Source organism: Palaemon carinicauda, chromosome 40 (assembly GCF_036898095.1).
Source record: "Palaemon carinicauda isolate YSFRI2023 chromosome 40, ASM3689809v2, whole genome shotgun sequence".
Classification (NCBI taxonomy): domain Eukaryota; kingdom Metazoa; phylum Arthropoda; class Malacostraca; order Decapoda; family Palaemonidae; genus Palaemon; species Palaemon carinicauda.
In genome coordinates, this window is record NC_090764.1 from 18,804,425 (window position 1) to 18,824,533 (window position 20,109).

General features: G+C 46.6%; 1 protein-coding gene across 1 annotated transcript in view; it reads left to right on the forward strand.

Annotated features, from left to right (window-relative positions):
• The first annotated feature begins 3,080 nt into the window (after positions 1–3,080).
• Tfb4 (transcription factor B4) overlaps positions 3,081–20,109 on the forward strand; it is a 39,930-nt gene continuing 22,901 nt past the window's right edge. Inside the window, exons 1-2 of the mRNA XM_068363397.1 lie at positions 3,081–3,203; positions 5,664–5,873. Of these exons, the coding sequence (XP_068219498.1) occupies positions 3,114–3,203; positions 5,664–5,873 (300 nt within the window). The 5' untranslated portion in view covers positions 3,081–3,113. The remainder of the gene's footprint in view (positions 3,204–5,663; positions 5,874–20,109) is intronic.

Here is a 20,109-nt window from a genome sequence, read left to right on the forward strand (position 1 = left end):
GTTTTTAAAAACATGGAAAGGTCCTGAGGGAATGTGTGAGAAGAATAATTGTTCAATGGTATATTGGTAAAGGTGATTAGATGAAATATAGAAATTAAAGGGCATACTATTACTTTGTATTGAGCATTAAAGTGTACAATCATATTTCATTGCATATTTAAAGTCAAGAACTTTTGCACTTTGGAAAAAGTGCAAAAATCTCTTGATTTTAAATGAATATACACTATATATTTTTCTCTCTGGTTTCAGTTCCAGTTCCATCAGAATAGATGCTCACCAAAATTTTTAGACTAGAGTTTTCTTTGTTAATAATGCACTTGGTATGGTAGAATTAGTTGAGTTAAGATGTGGTAAAGGGTAGCAAAGGAAATTTAGTTTTAGGTAAGGTGTATGGTTTATGAATCTGGAGTTCGTCAAGAAATAGTTATGAGGGAAATTTGAGAAGAAATGAAAAATGCAGTGTTTGTAATATGACAAACACTGCATTTTTCATTTTGTGTATGGACTGGATAAAAATTCTAATTGAATATATAGTCAGTGTGGAAGCTATTTCAATATTGTTTAATACAGAAGTTATTGGAGGTGAAGCTTGGCAGGTTAATACTAGCTCACAATAGTTATTGGTGATTTCACACAGGATTAGATATGCAGCAAGTAATGCTACCTTGAGGCTTATGATTTCCACAACAAATTCAAAGAATATTTCACATCTGAGGAAGGCATTTTTCCGTATATGGTCCTTTATTAATAGTGAGTGATAGTTGTTTCACATTAAATATAGCTCAAGTACATGTCTTTATGGTGACATTGTGATAAGATTATTTTGTGTATATTCTCTAGATCACTCATAAATGAAAGCATGCAAATTACTTGCTAACTATTTAAAGACTTTATTATATCTTGTCTCAGTAGCTGACTGTCCATCCTTTGTTACATCCCTGTAGTCTTGTCATACAAGAGCTTGTATTTTGGTACTAATTCTATTCGTTGTTCCATGATGCGCCTTGTCTAAGGGGGGTTGGGTACAACCCTAGGCGATTCCCAAAGTACACAGGTGCACATACATGACCTAAACTATGGCTTTAAAGATTGCTGATCCAGCACTTGGGTAAGCAATGTTTTATCAAAAATAAGAATTGATTGAAATCCGTATGGCCTCACATCGAACATTTTTATGAGAGAGCAAACTATGAACTGGAATATTGTATGTAGATATGGTTTAGTGTAAGGGTTGTTCTAATGAAAGCGTATGCAATGTTTCCATAGCAGTTTAATATCTTTTTGAAATGAGTGCATTGAGAAATCAAAGAAAGTAAGATATGTGTAGGTGCAAAGTTGTGGGATATGAAAAGGACTCCTGGTTTGTTAAATGCTTTCTAATGATTCAGCACTGGTGATGTTAGTTATTAGGAAATGAATAAACTAGTTTTAGCAAATGAAGGAACCTACAGAAATATGTGGATTTGAAAGAGAAATTGCAGATGCTAGTGGAAGCATAGAAAACTATTTGCATGAGGAGGAAATTTGAGTAATGAAATTATCACAAGATTCCTGATAATTTTTTTTTTAATTTGGTGTTTTTGAGTAACTGGTATCTCAAAAGGAAAAGTTACAGAACCTCTATAACACTGAGAAAGGAAATCTTTGAAAAGTCAGAGAGCAGTGGAATCCTGGAAGAATTCTCTATTAAGAGTACTTTTTTCCAGCATATTAATTACATTTGTTTTTTTTTCTTATGGTGAAACATGTTTTGAACAAATCAATCGTCCAGTGGCTTTCCTGAGTGAATCGAATTTGATCTCTGGGAAAAGTTAAAGGTATTGAGATAGGTATTGTAGTATGTGGTGTTAGAAGAATAAACAGGTTGAAATGAATTAGATTCCTTGAAGAAATGGTGAAAATGTTTGTGTAGCAATATTGCATTGCAGTTTGAGATGGTCTGGTCATGGAGGAATATCAGTATACAGGTTTGCAAAAAAACAGGATAATTAAGAATTACTAGATGTTATGAGGAAAGGTAAGCCTAAAATTGGTTGGATAATGTGAAAACCTTAGTCACAGGCTAATTGCTTACATATATATGTATACACAGTGCTAAAAGTAATGAAAGCTAGAGAGAATTTCTTTGCAATGCAGTCATTTAAAGATGTCGGTAGAATTGAGTGACTACTATTGTTTTTTTTTTTATTTATTTATTTATTTTTTTTTACTATAGGTTTAATGTTGGAAAAATCATAATGGGTCCCTAGAGATTGCAAGATAAGCAGGGGAAGGAAGAGAAAGTAATGAGTGACTACTATTGTTTTTTTTTTATTTATTTATTTATTTTTTTTACTATAGGTTTAATGTTGGAAAAATCATAATGGGTCCCTAGAGATTGCAAGATAAGCAGGGGAAGGAAGAAAAAGTAATGGATTGACGAGCTAAGAAAATTTGCAAAACAATGGCATTTAAAGATCATAAGCAGACTTGTGTGGAAGGACATATGAGTCTATGAGTCTGTCCTGCAGTGGTTTATCAACAACTGATGATGGTGATGATTAATATATATATATATATATATATATATATATATATATATATATATATATATATATATATATATATATATATATATATAGGCCTATATATATATATATATATATATATATATATATATATATATATATATATATATATATATATATATATATATATATATACATACATACATACATACATACACACACTTATGTATGTATGTATGTATCAATAGAATGTATGAGTAAAGTTAAACATACTGTATAGGGTTGGTATTTATTGCTGAAGCAAAGTACTGTTTTCAGTGCCATTTTGCAGTAAGACCAGTATGACCTGATCATGGCTAGAATGTTGAACAAAACATGTAATAAATTGTATTCCAAGGAAACCAAACCTAATAAGTTAATTGAGTAATCAACATGAAATAGATTGCTAATCTTATCATTGGTTTTGAAAACATTCTGATTTTCATATGTCATCGATAAATACACTAATGAAGGAAACAAACTGGTGAATAGTGAAAATAAAATATTAATACTGATAAAATCCCAAACACTTGACTTAAAAGCAAAGCAGGTCAGGAGCCGTAACAAATGTTTTTTATTACATTACTACTACTACACTATTTACAGTGGAAGTTTTCGAATACTTATTGCAAGTTGTTGTGTAATTTTGTTGTCCTGGTATGTTATTCTGTATTTTAGTAATTTATATTGTTGACTTACTATAGAACAATTAAGTGGCGTATTAAGGGCTCTCTTATTTAGGTGGTCATATTTATTGGTAGATAATTTCCTGTGCTCTGGCAGTAATAAACAGCAAAACCTACCGTGGAATTTGGACGCCATACATTTCTCCTCGGCGATAGTGTGGATGGCGTACACATAGTTTCGAATTTCTTATCATACATCAAATTATGTTTTATTAGCTAATAGGTTAACAGGTTAATATATGGGTATTATTGTATTGTATTACGGGGTAATGTAACCTAGGGAAAAACTACTTTTTTTTCTTTGTTTAATAGGGACTGGGGCATAGTAACTTGCATATTGGCCGATTGGTGGTGTATGTATGATAGCAGCCACCTGTATGTATTATTATGGCTAACTTAGAATACGACAGAGTAAGGGGGGTCGCAGGGGGGCATTAGCCCCCCCCCCCCCCCCGAGGGTAAATAGGTAAGGAATTAGGTTAGGTTAGGTTAGGGGGAAAGTGTAAGTTAGTTGAGGTCCATTTTTAGTTAATCAATGCGTGAGGAACTGGCCGCTGATATACAAAGGCTCCTAGTCGATTAAAATGTAAAGTTTTTCTCAGTCTAACTCCATTGTTTGTTTACGTTTGGGATACTGATAGTGAGTTATTGGCATTGCGCTTGCTTTGCTTGTGTTCGCTTGTAGGTTTACTATAGTTACGGACAGAAAAAGCTTATGTACCAAAAGACAGGTGTTTCCTTTAGAAAATTGTCCGTTTTCTTCGAAAATAATGACACTTATTTTCCCTGCAAATAAAAACTTAATTATCTAAGAAATGATAATCAATGGGGTTAGTATGCGCAGCTCAGCATGTACCGCTTGCCAGTATGTAGGAGCTTGGTGTTTTTATTTTTACGCAAGTGAAGCGAACACACGGAGTAAAAACCTTTAGATTTCTTATAAAATATCCCATTTCTTAGATGGTCTAATGGGTTTTCGGTTCATTTGCTGTTGAAATGAAGGTTAAGTACAGTGAAAGCACTTTGTTTACTACAGGAAAAACTATTTTCCTGTTCAAAATGTTGTTCTGTCCGTAACTATAAGTTTACTCCTTTGTGCCAACTTTTTTATCTTGTATGACTTAATTATTACCTAGTTTTTTCTATCAAGTACGAGTTAACAAATATTTTTGCACAAGTCCCTGGGTGTTGTTCTCCAACAGCCATTTTTCCCTACCCTTCCCTTTTCAGCTTCACCTTCACTACAATCACAGAAAGACTTTTCCTAGAGGGAAATACAATCTATTAAAAAATTTTGAGTAATTTAATCTATGTTGGCAGTTAATTATGATGAATATGCCCTCCGTTCAGTATACTATATAGCTATTATTACTCATGTGAAAGTAAAAAATATCTTGGAAATATGTGAATTTTTTGCCAATTACAGGACGTGAAATGTTTTCATAAAGTTCATCTCATTTTTAATATATTTCTGTCCATTATATATATCACAAACTAAGTATTGATTTTTCTCCATTCCTCTTCCTCTATATACAGTATTATGATTATGGTGGACACTAATAGGAAACTCATGATAGTGTATTACTGTACTGTATACCAGTTCGAAAGTCGCATAAATCATGAATATCTCACATCCTAACCAATTGAGAAAAGTAATAGTTTATTTGTCATCAGTTTCAATCTTGATTGACCATCAGCTCTTACATGTACTCTAAGACCGCTATAGTAAAATTTGGATTTAAGCTCGGTACTTCGCTGACAATTACGGCTATTGTTAAATAAGGAAAGGCCTTGTAGTAAAATTTTAAAGACTTTGCTTTATATTTCTTTTAGAATATTATTAAGCAATCAAAGTACACTTCAGTTGGCTATATTTTGAAAGTTATGAGGTTTGGTAATGAGAAAATATTGCTAAATTGACATTTGCTTGCATATGAATAGTTGGAAGTTGGCCAAAATATTTGAGATAATTGGTTAACCCTTTTACCCCCAAGCTATTTGGAAATTTCCAACCCTTAACCCCCAGGGGGCTATTTGTTTTCCCAGCACATTTTGCAGTATATTTTTTTTTAATTGCTCTAACAGCCTTAATTTTTGTCATAGAGAGGTCAGGTTGGTCTCATTTTCTTGGAAAATGCCTGAATTTTCTCAAAAAATTATCAAAAATATGAAAAAAAAAATTTTATAGCATTATTTTGCAAGGACGTACCGGCACGTCCATGGGGGTAAAGGGATGTGTTTTGTGAAACGTACTAGTACGTACTTTGGGGGTAAAAGGGTTAAACAGCAAATAGAAACTAATTACCCCTTGTCATATCTTTTAGTTTTGTTTCATGTTTATGTGAAGATTAACAGTATATGTGTTGTGATTTATATTCTTTTACACATTGCAGAGATATATACAATATTAATGAGTAAATTTCTATTTCAGAAAATGAATAGCGAGGAATGTCTTCTTGTTATTGTACTTGATGTACATCCTCAGATAGCAGAGCAGCTTGCTTTTGTTCATAATTACTTCAATGCAGTTATTTCGTTTGCTAATATACATCTGGCATTCAGTCGTATGAACAGAGTTGCTATCATTGCTGCCAATCACCTCGAGACGCGTTTTTTATATCCTCAGTCAACGGGAGAGAAAGTTAGTGTTTTAATTTCTTCTGCATAAATTAGTAATAAGATTAGAAAGAATTTTTGTTCCGACACATGTACAAACCTTCGCTATTTATAATAGGGTATTACTTTCGGCGCAGCTGAAAGACGAGCCATGATAATTTTAGTGAGGGATAACTACCCCATCCGCTAGTTAGCGGGTGGGGGGTGGGGTAGACTGGCTACCCCGCTCACTCACACCTCTCGGCTGAGTAACCACTTTACTTTTTGGCTCGGTAGAGGACGGACATGCTGTCCTTCTCTCCCGCATAGACTGGCCTTGATGTTTTTCGTTTATTTTTAGTTTCTTGTGTGTTTTCATTTATCTTACATATATTTGAGTGTATATATGTATAAATGGAAATATATGTTGTTAGATACGTGTAACTTTAGTGCTGTTAACATCGTATCCAACTGCCTCCGCCGTAAGATTGTCATTCGGCAGGTTCTCAACACTGCCGTGTGTTTGTTTCATTACAGAAGAAAGTTTATAACAGTTCAGCTCCCTTTCAAGGTGACTTATTCGCCGAATAGTGTTTGTTCCGTAACTGACATACAAACCACGCTATTTAATAGGGGTTATTACTTTCGGCGTAGCTGAAATGACAAGCCATTAAAATTTTAACGAGGGTTTACTACCCCACCGCTAGTTAGCGGGGGTTAGGGAGGGTAGCCTGCTATCTCACCCCCCCCCCCCCACCCACACACACACACTCACCTGTGCTTGAGCTCACTTTACTTTTGGCTCTGAGCGAGAACAGTTGTTCCTCTCTCTCTCCTCGCCTATTTTGGACTGCCATTAATTTTTGTCTTTGTTCCGTAACCGAAATACAAACCACGCTATTTAAATAGGGTATTACTTTCGGCGTAGCTGAATGACGAGCCCTTAGATTTTTAACGAGGGTTAACTACCCCCTCGCTAGTTAGCGGGGGTTAGGGGAGGGGTAGCTAGCTACCCCTTCCCCCTCACACACCGGTGAACTGATTCACTTCGCTTTTGGCTCGGGTGATGGTCAGACGTGTCTGCTCTCACCCTCGCATTGACAGCCTTAATCTTTTTTGCTTTCTCTTTCAGTTTGTGTGTTTGGAAGTTGGCCTCTCTCCTTATCATGCGGAAATGCCCTGGTTTACCCGACCCCCCTTGTGGGACTTATATGTCAGCGGTCGAGACGGACCCTCACACCTTGTGTCCGTTCTGCAGAGGTCAACGGTGTGATAAGGATAAAGTGTGCAGTGTGTGCAGGGAGTGGACTACCTCCCAGTGGGAGAGGTTTTCCCGGCGACGGAAGAAGAAGTCTAAGCGGGATCTTTCTCCTTCAAGGGTTTCCTTGAAGAAGGAAAATTCCAAGGACTCTTCTTCCGTTGCCCGAACCTCCTCCGAAGTTCCCGCTCGATCGGTCTCTCGTGAGAGGCCGTCGAGTGGTAGCGTAGGCCGTTCTATTGTTGACCAATTTCGGGGTTCGGGAGAGGGAGTTGCCTCCCATAGCGAGGCAGCTCCTCCTCCTCCTCCGGGGGAGGATTTATCTGTTTCTGTTTATAATGATGATTTATTGCAGCTTTGGGCTTCCTTGGGGCTTAAGGGTTCGCCCTCCAGGGAAGCCCTGTTTGACTTGATCCAGTTGGGCGCAGCTGTCAAACAGTCGCCGGTGATAGCGGAGGTTGACCCTCTGTCTATCGTCGACATTGTTGTGGCAGAGGCTTCCGACGGGTCGGGTCAAACCCCTGCCTTGGGTGCTGATGTTGCTGAAGGCTCGGTTCCCCCCTCCGAATATCCTTCGAGGGAGGAGCTAAGTCCAACGGTCTCTCCTGCAGGTGATTCTCCCCCTCGGGGGAGTTCACTGACAGAGACTCCTCTTCGGAGGACCGACGATGGTGTTCCTGCTTCCAGAGGACGTATCCGTCGCAAGGCTCGCCCTCCTCTTCGCCGTAGAGGTCTTCCTTCTCCCCACAAGGGAGTTAGGATCCTCCTTATCGTGAGTCGACCGTTGCAGCCGCATCTCTGGACCTCTCTGCAGATCGTTCGCGATCTCCTACGCCTGCCAGACCTGCTGACCCTCCACCGTTCGTGGCAGCTGATGCGCAGCGTGCGCCCTCGCTCTCCGTTATCCAACGGGCACCGGTCCCTTCGGGGCAAAAGGGCTTGTCTCACAATGTGAGCAAGTCCCTTAAGTGCCAGGTTTTACCTGTGCGCCCACGATCTCCTGCACGCTCGCGCGCAGTTACGCGCAAGCCTTTTCCTGTTCCTGCTGTTGCTGAGTGTCATCCTATGCCGGAAACAACGAGCCAGCAATCTCCTATGGCAGAGTCGACTTGTCAGCGCTCTCCTGCTCGCCATCGATCTCCTGCTCGCCAGCGATCTCCTGCGCGTCAGCGATCTCCTGTACGCCAGCGATCTCCTCGCCAGCGCACATCTGTGCCCCCTGATCCTGATACGTGCCCTACGCGCCCACGATCTCCAGCTCGCCAGCGAACTTCCCCTGCACGCCATCGTGTAACTACGCGCCATCGCTCGCCCTCGCGCCCACGATCTTCGGATCTGGGCATAGGAAGGAAGCCTCATCCTTCTCCTCGCCAGCGTTCACCTGCGCCCCCTCGGAACTTGCCCTCTCGTCAACCCTCGCCTACGCGCCATCGCGCTCTGTCACCTCCGCGCCCACAGGTTCCAGCTCTTACCGTGCACACTTCCAGAGGTGGACGGGGCACGACGCGCCCACGAGCAGTCTCCTTCACGCGCTTCTAAGCCTGCTGATCCTGTGCCCCGTCTTCCCCAGATCGCGCACCTGCACGCCAGCGATCTCCGGCGCGCCCCATCGCCTGCGCGCAATCACTCTCCAGCACGCCCACGAGCCTGCTCGCGGAAGATCACCTGGGCGCCCACGCGCAACCTCAAATGTGCGCAGTCGCTCACCTGCGTGCCATTGCTCGCCTGCGCTCCATCGTTCACCTACGCGCCGTCATTCTCCTGGTTGCCAACACTCGCCCGCGCCTCCATCTCCGCGCGCACGTGGGATTGTTCCATCGCGCGAACGCCAGCGTGAGCCCAAGTGCGATTCCCTCCGGGTTTCGCAACGCGAGCTTCCTAGCATGTCTTCTGGGGCGAGAGCAGTCAGGTCATCTTCTTCCCCCCCCCTCCCCCCGCAAGCGCAGAACAGCGCGCTCGCAGGAGGAGGGGAGGTCTTCAGAGAGGTTTAGGCACCTATCTTCTTCTTCTTTTCAGGCAGGCCCTATGGTATCTACTCCGAAGGATCGCCCGATCCCCTTCCCTCCAGCGGGAGTCTCTGACACTGCGTCTGTCAGTAAGCAGCCATGGTTTGGGTCCCTTATCAGAACTGTCGTCCAGGCTGTTAAGCCTGCCTTCGCTGATTTGGGTCTCAAACCAACGGCAGCTCCGACCCCAATGAAGAGGAAGAGAGGAGTAGAGGTCATGGTGACTTCTCCCAGGGTCAAACGGGCTCCTAAGAAGTCCGTAAGGAAGGCTCCTTCCCCCCCACCGACGTTCGCTCCTTCTCCTGTGGACGAAGCTTTTCTGTCCTCAGGAGAATCTACCGAGGTGAGACCTTCTCCCACTGGACCAATGGGAGAAACCCCACCTCGATTAGGAGAATCGTCCCGTGTTGGGGCGGAGAAGAGCCCTCAGACTTCGTTGGTGGAGTCCTGCATCCCTCCTAGAAGGGAACCCAAGGACTCGAAGACTATCCCGAAGTCTTCTTCCAGGATTCGACCAGAGCCAGTGAGACCCCAGGAGAACGTCCACGTGTCCCCCCAAGTAGAGCATCTGGGGACAGGAGACTTTGCTGCCAGTTCACCAGGAGGAGAGCAGCAAGAGTCAGAAGATGCCTTCTGGCAAGTCTTGACTCTGATGAGGCATCTCAACGGGTTCAAAGACCCTGAGATCGCCCCTCGTGAGGGCAAGGACTCGGTCCTGGACCGAGTCCTTGGCACTCGGAAACCCACTAAGGCCAGTGCGGCTTTGCCTTGGTCCCAAGGGGTGAAGAGTGTCAGGGATAAGGTTGAGGGCCAGCTCTCCGAGCTCGCCTCCTCCAGCCGTTCCACTGCTGGCAACAAGCTCCTCCCACCTCCTCGTGTCCAACAGAGGAGGTATTTTGAGATCATGGAGGAGTCTTGTTTAGCTCTTCCACTCCACCACTCTGTGGAAGAGCTTTCCAGGAGAGTCTCTCTTGAGAGACTCTCCAGCCGGCAAGTGACATTTTCGGCAACAGAGATCCTGAGTCAGGAGAAGGTCGCAAAATGTGCCATGCAGGCCACTTCGTGGCTTGATGTCTGGCTGGAGTCTCTGGGCATCCTGCTGTGATCCGAGGATCGGTCCAAGGAGAGCACCAGGAAGGCCTTGGAGACCTTCCTCCTTTCGGGCACGCGCACCATTGAGTTTCTGGCCCACCAAGTCTCGAACTTGTGGGCAAACTCAATCCTGAAGCGACGTGATGCGGTGACTGAGAGGTTCCACTCGAAGGTCCCAGTCGTGGATGTCTGCAAGCTCAGACACTCTTCCCTCCTGGGAAAGAGTTTGTTTGAGCCCAAGGATGTGGAACAGGCAGCTGAGAGGTGGAGAAAATCGAACCAGGATTCTCTTCTCCAAAGGGCTCTTACAACAAAGTCCTACAAACCTCCAGCACCTCAACAACCTCGCCAGTCCAAGACGACCAAACCGGCAGCGGCAGCAAAGACGACGGTGTCCAAGCAGCAGCCCTTTCCTGTCAGAGACAAGAAGGGCAAAAAGTCCTCCAGGGGAGGCAAGAATCCTAGAGGGCCGCAAACGCTAGGATTGGCAATCCCCCTGCATGTCCACCAGTGGGGGGATGCCTAAAAAGTTGCGCATTCAGGTGGCAGCAACTCGGGGCCTGACAGCGAATCCAGTGTCATTGAGCTCCTATGCCATGGGATCGGCAAAGGGGCTAGCCCTACAGGCAGAAGTCGAGACCATGCTAAAGAAGGATGCTCTCCAGGAGGTCGTCGAGGGCTCCCCAGGCTTCTTCAGTCGACTCTTTCTAGTAAAGAAGGCGTCTGGAGGTTGGAGACCAGTCATCAACCTCTCAGCTCTGAAGAAGTTTGTCTAACAAACTCCATTCAGCATGGAGACAGCAGACACGGTCAGACTTGCAGTGAGACCGCAAGACTTCATGTGTACACTGGATCTGAAGGACGCGTACTTCCAGATCCCAATCCATCCGTTTTCCAGGAAGTACTTAAGATTCAGCCTAGACAACAAGATCTACCAGTTCAAGGTGCTCTGTTTCGGTCTCTCCACAGCACCCCAGGTATTCACCAGAGTGTTCACCCTGATCTCTTCTTGGGCACACAGGATCGGCATCTGTTTCCTCCGTTATCTGGACGACTGGCTGATCATGGCAGACTCGGAATCGACCCTTCTTCGACACCGAGACAAGCTTCTGGGAATTTGCCAAGATCTAGGGATCATGGTAAATCTCAAGAAGTCTTTTCTGCTTCCATCTCAACGACTGGTATATCTAGGCATGATATTGGACACCAATCTCCACAAAGCCTTTCCATCAGACGACAGGATAGCAAGGCTGAGGAGGGTCACAGATCCTTTCCTCAGACGAGAAGAGCTTCCAGCCCAATCGTGGTTACATCTCCTCGGTCACCTTTCCTCCTTGGCCCGTCTAGTTCTAAACGGCCGCCTCAGGATGAGATCCCTGCAATGGCGGCTCAAGTCCCGGTGGAATCAAGGCCACGATTCCCCGGACATTCTGGTCCCTATGGGTCCTGCGGAACGGACGAACCTTCAGTGGTGGGTGACAGACAAAAACCTCCGAAAGGGAGTGGATCTTCTCGTCCTCCCCCCGGATTTGATGCTGTTCTCGGACGCTTCAAAAGAAGGGTGGGGGGCCCACGTTCTGAACCACAGGACCTCAGGCCTATGGTCAGAATCAGAAAAGTGCCTCCACATAAATCTGCTAGATATGAAGGCCGTATATCAGGCACTTCAACAGTTCCAACAAACCCTGGCGGATCACTCCGTGGTGGTGATGAGCGACACCACGGTAGTGGCTTATATCAACAAGCAGGGAGGTACCTTTTCAGAGCAGCTATCCCATCTTGCAGTAGAGATACTGAGATGGACCGAAGTCCGCTCGATTCTACTATCAGCGCGTTTCATTCCGGACAAGAGGAATGTGCTCGCCGACAATCTGAGCAGAGCATCGCAGATAGTGAGTACCGAGTGATCTTTGGATCCTCTAGTAGCCAACAAAGTCCTGACTTTGTGGGGTTCCCCGACGGTGGACCTGTTCGCTACAGCCTTGAACTGTTCCCCAGTCCCGGACCCCAAGGCACTCTGGCAAGATGCCTTCCAACAACAGTGGGACAACATCGACATTTATGCCTTCCGACCGTTCTGTCTGATGAGAAGGGTGCTCAACAAACCAGAATATCGGTCAACCTATCAATGACTCTAATAGCTCTGCTATGGCATCATGTAGAGTGGTTCCCGGACCTTCTGCAACTCCTGACGGAACTCCCAAGAGAACTTCCTCCGCGACACGAGCTACTCAAGCAACCACACTGCAACATCTTCCACAAAGCTGTAGCATCGCTTCGGCTTCACGCCTTGAGACTATCTAGCATCTCCTCACAGAGAGAGGCTTATCGCAACAAGTTGCAGAAAGGATGTCTCGGCACCTGCGAAAGTCATCCGCAGGGGTCTACCAGGCGAAGTGGAGAATCTTCTGTGGTTGCTGTCGTGGAAGGGGTATCTCTCCCCTCGATGCCACTATTCCAGCAATAGCGGAGTTTCTTGTGTATTTGCAGGAAGAAATGCGCCTTTCAGTCTCGGCAGTGAAAGGCTATCGCTCAGCCTTAAGCCTAGCCTTCAGGCTGAAAGGAATGGACATTTCCTCCTCGCTGGAACTTTCTCTACTCATACGAAGCTACGAGCTTACCTGCCCTCAGTCGGAAGTGAGACCACCTCCATGGAACGTGGTTCGATTCCTCAGGTATCTTAAGAGACCTCCGTTTGAACCATTACGCCAGGCTTCTGATCGTCACCTGACTTGGAAGACGGTGTTCCTATTCACATTGGCCTCGGCCAAGCGAGTCAGCGAACTTCATGGTCTCTCGTACGACGTCGCCCATTCAAGGGGATGGGGGGAGGTAACGTTCAGGTTCGTCCCTGAGTTCGTGGCTAAGACTCAAAATCCCAGGATTCTTGACCCACGGTTTGACTCCTTCCGCATTTCGAGTCTCCGTTCTGTGACGGATGACCCAGACCATCTCCTACTGTGCCCAGCAAGGAGTCTGAGGCTTTATCTTAAGAGAACAGCTGCAGCCCGTCCTCGAGTGCGAGCATTGTTTGTGAGCACAGGAAGGACGAAGAGGAGGGTCACTAAGAACACCATCTCAGCATGGATTTGCAGGGTCATCCACCATTCCCTGAATCCAGACCCTCTTCCGTCACATCGCCGTAGAGCACACGATGTCAGAGGCATCGCTATGTCCCTGACATTCAAGAGAAACTACTCAGTGACGCAGGTTCTACAAGCTGGGGTCTGGAAGCGTCAAACGACCTTCACAGCCCACTACCTGCAGGACGTGACCCACAGGAGGCTCGATACGTTCTCTATCGGCCAACAGCTGGTCTAAACCTCAGGCTCCTTAATGGACAAGTAGCAGAAGGTTGAGGGCATTGTTACCTGGTTTTAGTCTGCATGAATGAAAAAGTATGCCTGGCCCTTACTCTTTTCTTCATCCTCCCCTCTCTTGGGGAAAGCAGCATCCTGGGTTCTCTGCACAGCTGACCTCAAACCACTGCAGGTAAACCATGCTTCCTTGTGTTCCTAGTATTAAGATAATACTGTCGCGTCCCCCATACCCTGACGAGGTGGTATTGGGAACGTCCTATCCTAGAATTCCATCTAAAGGATTCCAGGTCAACTTCCTAGGACGAGTCACACTTCATTCCTTCACACAAGCTTACGTAGGCTGCACATTCCTTGCAGAGCAAGGGATTTGCGAGGTGCAGGGACTCCTTATTGCTGAGTGCTACACACTCGGATTCTGAGTCCCCGGGCAAAGCCAAAACCAGTAAGGCAGGGACTTACCACCCTACCTAAGGGTTAAGTCGCCCTATTTAAATAGTGTGGTTTGTATTTCGGTTACGAAACAAATGACAAATTCGTAGATAATTTGTATTTTTCCTAACCATACAAACCTTAGCTATTTAATCATACGTGCCCGCCAGCCCTGTCCCCTGTGAAATCCTACCTCTAAGCAAAGCGAGGGGGTAGTTAACCCTCGTTAAAAATCTAATGGCTCGTCATTCAGCTACGCCGAAAGTAATACCCTATTTAAATAGCTAAGGTTTTGTATCGTTAGGAAAAATACAAATTATCTACGAATTTGTCATTTTTACTTACTTTTTCTTATACTTGTAATATATATATATAAACATTCTTTATGTTTATGTATATATTTGTGTATAGAAATGTAGTAAGTTTTCTTTTCAGTGTTTGTGCTGTGTGTGTGATGTACGACAACGACACTTGCCTAGTAGCAAGGCCACCACAGTTCCACTTCGTGGGGAACGACATCTCCCTCTCTGGGCCATCGGTCTTCCCGTCGGCATATATCCGTTAACTCGGCCGCCGCAGGGGAATCGTCATCGCCTGGACCCTCTTCACTCATGTATTATCTTCGCTTTTCCTCCTTTCCTACGGGAAACTGGGATTCTCAGCGAAGGGAATGTGGCCTTTTTTTAGATTGACTACGGTCTCTCTCTACTCGAGGTCATTCACCTTTACTACGACTACGTACTATTACGGTAGCTCCTTTCCCGTTGCGGGTTAGGTTGCTATTCCGTTTGTTTGTCTCAATGATTTTTAGTGAAATCTAATTGTATTTTTTAACTTTTCAGCTTTCTCTGTGGGGAACACTTCCCTTCGGGGGTTCAGTGGTTCTCACTATTAGTGAATATTCTTAGATGATTTAGATAATTATAATTCTGTTATAATTTTGTTTTTATTACAGTTACTCCGCCCCCCCTTCTCCGTGGATGTCATCTGGGGAAGGTGGGCGCATACTTAATTTTTATTTTATGTTATCCTTCGGGGTTCCTCTTTGGAGTTCCTCCCTAGGGAATTTCTGTTAAAATAATTATTTAATTTTATTTTCCCAGTCAACTATGTGGTTTTTCTTCGTTCGACTAAAGAGTGCCAACGAAGCAGAGCTGTCCTGTTCATGCCTGGGGATTCTGCTGTCGCTGCCGTCCCTCAGAGGACGTCGTCATGGGCGTTATCCCTTCTCTTAGAAGTACTCCCGTGACAACATGCCAGCACTTCAGATCATCTTAGAACGCTAAGGAGGTTCGCCTCCAGGGGTTGGACAACTTCCCTTCCGAGGGAGGTTTCCTCCCCAGGTGTGAGGTTTTCTCTCTTTAGAGGGAGAACTTCCCATACCTTAATAAATTCATCGCCTTCGACTATTGTTGCTGCCCTTCGGCCAGACTTTTCTCCCCCCTTGCTGAGTTTCTCTTCCTTCAGGGGTGGAGCACAGTCTTGGCAAGTCTCTTCTACGAAGTGTTCACCTCTCTCATTCGCGAGAGAGGCCACTCATAGAGACTTCTCTTCGGAGGATTGCTACTGCTAAGGTCAGCTTGCTGATCCACCAGCCCTAAGGGGCGTCACCACGAATGTCTTCAGGTCTCTTCTACGAAGTGTCACCTCACTCGTTCGCGAGAGAGACCACTCATAGAGACTCCTCTTCGGAGGATCGCTACTGATAAGGTCAGCTTGCTGATCCAACGGCCCTATGGGGCTTCACCACGAGTGTCTTCAAGTCTCTTCTACGAAGGGCACCTCTCTCATTTTCGGGAGAGGTCTCTCACAGAGACTCCGCCTTGGAGGATCAAGCAGAACTTCCAGTGACCTCAACCTTGTGCTTCAACGTGGTCCTTTGTACTTCGGTCCTGGACCTTTTACGTTCCCATCGGTGGATGCTGGCCCTTCCAAAGGGCACATCCCAGTTCCTGATCATCCTGCCAGCTGACCTACCGATCTACCAGCGCAACCTTGCGAGGCAACGAAGGACTTCGGTCCTGGACTCTAAAGCAGACCTGCTTACGGTCCTCATCGGGGGATGCCCGACCTTTTTTTAAAGGGCACATCCCAGTTCCTGATCGTCCTGCCAGCTGACCCTTCAACCTACTAGCGCTCGCAAGCGCCGACGATCTTCTTACGCGCGCAAGCGCCGATGATCTTCTTACACGCGCAAGCGTCGATGATCTTTATACGCACACAAGTGCCGACGATCTTCTTACGCGTGCAAGCGCCGACGATCTTTCCCGCGCGTGCCGATAGTCTTCCCCGCGCGCCAACATTCTGGTACGCGAGTACGCGCCGACGATCTTTTATTTTCGCTCCCATGGGCTCTTCATTCTGATCCTGCTCACTTTATGAAGTCGCGCCTGTGCAATCGCCCTTGCGCGCGCGAGCCCTGGGTATTCCCCATCGCGTGAGTGCCAGCGCGCTCCCCAGCGCAATCGCCAATACCCTCCCACGCGCGAGGCTGCAGGACAACGCGCGGTAAGGTTGCCATCACTGCATTCCCCCCCTCTTGAGTTGGGCCACAAATCCTTGGCTGCATCTACTCCCCTGAAGAGGAAAAGAGGAGTTTCGGACGCGGTAACTTCTCCGAGGACGAAGCTGTTGTGAGTCTTCGAGGCAGGCACCCTCCCCCTCAGACTTTTCTCCCTCCCCTTCGGACGAGGATTTCCCGTCCTCAGGGGAGTCACGTGAGGTGAGACGTTCCCCCATCACACCATTGAGGGAAACCCCACCTTGCACGGTAAAGTCTTCTCGAATAAGGGTGGAGAAGAGCCTGCCTCCGTCGTTGTTGGAGTCCTGCATCCCTCCCAGGAGGGAGTCGAAGGACTCCAAGGCAGTACCTGGAGGCCCCTAGTACCGAAATCTACAGGCTCAGACATTCTTCTGTTATGGGAACGAACCTGTTTGAGCCTAAGGATGTGGAGCAGGCTGCTGAGAGGTGGAGGAAGTCACCAAGACTCCCTCCTACATAGGGCTTTGACATTCAAGCCCTATAAACCTCCAGCACCCCAACAGCCACATCTCACCAAGACCACGAAACCGACAACGGCAGCGAAGACAGTGGTGTCTAAGCCCTTTCCGGTCAAGGACAAGAAAGGCAAGAAGTCCTCCAGGGGTGGGAAGAATCCTAGAGGAAGCAGCCGAGGCCGCAAATGCAGACAGGTGGCAGCAACTCGGGGCCGATTCCTGGACGATTCCCGTAATCAGTTAGGGATATCGCGTCCCGTTCACAACATCTCTACCTCCCCTGAGGATATGAATCCGGTGTCATTTAGCTCCCTTGCCATGGGATCAGCAAGGGGGCGGGCCCTTAGGGCAGAGGTCCAGATTAAAGCAAACTCCGTTCAGCATGGAGACCGCAAACACGGTCAGACTTGCAGTGAAACCGCAAGACTTCATGTGTATACTACAGTAGATCTGAAGGACGCGTACCTCCAGATCCCAGTCCATCCGTCTTCAAGGAAGTACTTAGGATTCAGCCTAGACCACAAGGGGTACCAGTTCAAGGTGCTGTGTTTCAGTCTCTCCACAGCACCACAGGGTTTCACCAGAAGTGTTCACCCTAATATCATCGTGGGCACACAGGATCGGCATCCGTCTCCTCCATTATCTGGATGACTGGCTGATCCTAGCAGACTCGGAGTCATCCCTTCTTTGACACCGAGACAAACTTTTAGGACTTTGCCAGGATCTGGGGATCATGGTAAATCTCAAGAAGTCCTCTCTGCTTCCCACTCAAAGACTGGTTTACCTAGGCATAATTATAGACACCAATCTCCACAAAGCCTACCCATCAGACGACAGGATAGCAAGGTTGAGAGGGGTCGCAAGCTCTTTCCTCAGACAAGAAGAGCTTCCAACCCAATCGTGGTTACGTCTCCTCGGTCACCTTTCATCCTTGGCTCGTCTAGTTCCTAACGATCGCCTCAGGATGAGATCTCTCCAGTGGCGGCTCAAGTCCTGGTGGAATCAAGGTTGCGATTCCCCGGACGTCATGATCCCTATGGGTCCTGCGGAACGGACGGACCGCCAGTGGTGGGTGACAGACGAGAACCTACGAAGAGGAGTGGATCTTCTAGTCCTTCCCCCGGATTTAATGCTGTTTTCGGATGCCTCAAAGAAAGGGGGGGGGGGGGGGCCACGTTCTGTGCCACAGGACCTCAGGCCTGTGGTCAGAATCGGAAAAGTGCCTCCATATAAATCGTCTAGAGATGAAGGCCGTTTTGTTGGCCCTTCAGCAGCTCCAACAATACCTGGCAGGTCACTCTGTGGTGGTGATAAGCGACAACACCACAGTAGTGGCTTACATCAACAAGGAGGTACCTTTTTGAAGCAGCTATCCTATCTTGCAGTAGAGATACTGAGATGGACCGAAGTCCGCTCGATTCTACTATCGGCGCGTTTCATTCCAGACAAGAGGAATGTGCTCGCCGACAATCTGAGCAGAGTGTCTCAGATAGTGAGTACCGAGTGGTCTTTGTGTCATCTAGTAGCCAACAAAGTCCTGACTTTGTGGGGTTCCCCGACTGTGAATCTGTTCGCGACAGCGCTGATCTGCAAGATTCCACTGTACTTCCCCCCAGTCCCGGATCCCAAGGCGCTCTGGCAAGATGCCTTCCGACAACGGTGGGACAACATTAACGTGTACGCCTTTCCCCCATTTTGTCTGATGAGGAGCGTGCTCAACAAGACCAGAATATCGGTCAATTTTTCAATGACCCTCATTGCTCCACTATGGCATCACGCGGAATGGTTTCCGGACCTTCTGCAACTCCTAACGGAACTTCCGAGAGAATTTCCTCCACGACACGATCTACTCAGACAACCCCATGCCAGCATCTTCCACAAAGCTGTAGCTTCGTTACGACTTCACGCCTGGTGACTATCCAGCATCTCCTCGCTGAGAGAGGATTTTTCACAACAAGATGCAATTAGGATGCCTGGACAGCTGCGAAAATCATCCTCATCTGTCTATCATTCAAAGTGGAAAGTCTTCTGTGGTTGGTGTCATGGAAGGGGTATCTCTCCACTTGATGCCACTATTCCAGCAGTAGTGGAGTTCCTCGTGTATTTGCGGGAAGAAAATGCGCCTTTCAGTCTCGGCGGTGAAAGGCTATCGCTCAGCCTTAAGTCTAGCTTTCAAGCTCAAAGGAATGATCTTTTCTTCCTTGCTGGAACTTTCCCTACTCATACGAGGTTATGAACTTACCTGCCCTCAGTCGGGTGTGAGACCTCCTCCATGGAACGTGATTCGAGTTTTCAGGTCTCTTAAGAGACCTCACTATGAACCATTACGCCAGGGTTCAGTTCGCCACCTAACTTGGAAGACGGTGTTCTTACTAGCTTTGGCTTCGGCCAAGCGAGTTAATGAACTTCATGGTCTCTCATATGACATCGCCCATGCAAGGGTATGGGGGGGAGGTAACGTTCAAGTTTGTCCCTGAGTTTGGTGCTAAGACTCAAAATCAGGGGGTGCCGGAGGCTCGGTTCGACTCCTTCCGGATTCGAGTCTCCGTTCTGTAACAGATATCCCAGACCATCTCCTACTGTGCCCAGTAAGGAGTCTGAGGCTATATCTCAGAAGAACGGCTGCAGTCCGTCCCCAGGTTCAAGCATTGTTAGCACTGGGAGGATTAAGAGAAGGGTCACCAAGAACACCATCTCTGCATGGATTCGTAGGGTGATCCATCTGTCCCTGAATCCAGACCCTCCTCCGTCACGTCGCCCTAGAGCACATGATGTCAGGGTCGTAGCTACGTCCCTGGCCTTCAAGAGAAATTTCTCAGTGTCGCAGGTCCTTCAAGCTGGGGTGTGGAAACGTCAGACGACCTTCACAGCCCACTACCTGCACGACGTGACCCACAGGAGGCTCGATACATTTTCTATCGGCCCTGTGGTGGCTGCACAACAACTTGTTTAAAACCTCAGGCTCCTTAGTGGACAAGTAGCAGAAGGTTGAGGGCATTGTTACCTGGTCTTAGTCTGCATGAATGAAAAGATTTGTCTGGCCCTTACTCTTTTCTTCATCCTCCCCTTTCTTGGGGAAAGCAGCATCCCGGGTTCTCTGCACAGCTGACCTCAAACCACTGCAGGTAAACCATGTTTCCTTGTGTTCCGAGTATTAAGATAATACTGTCACGTCCCCAT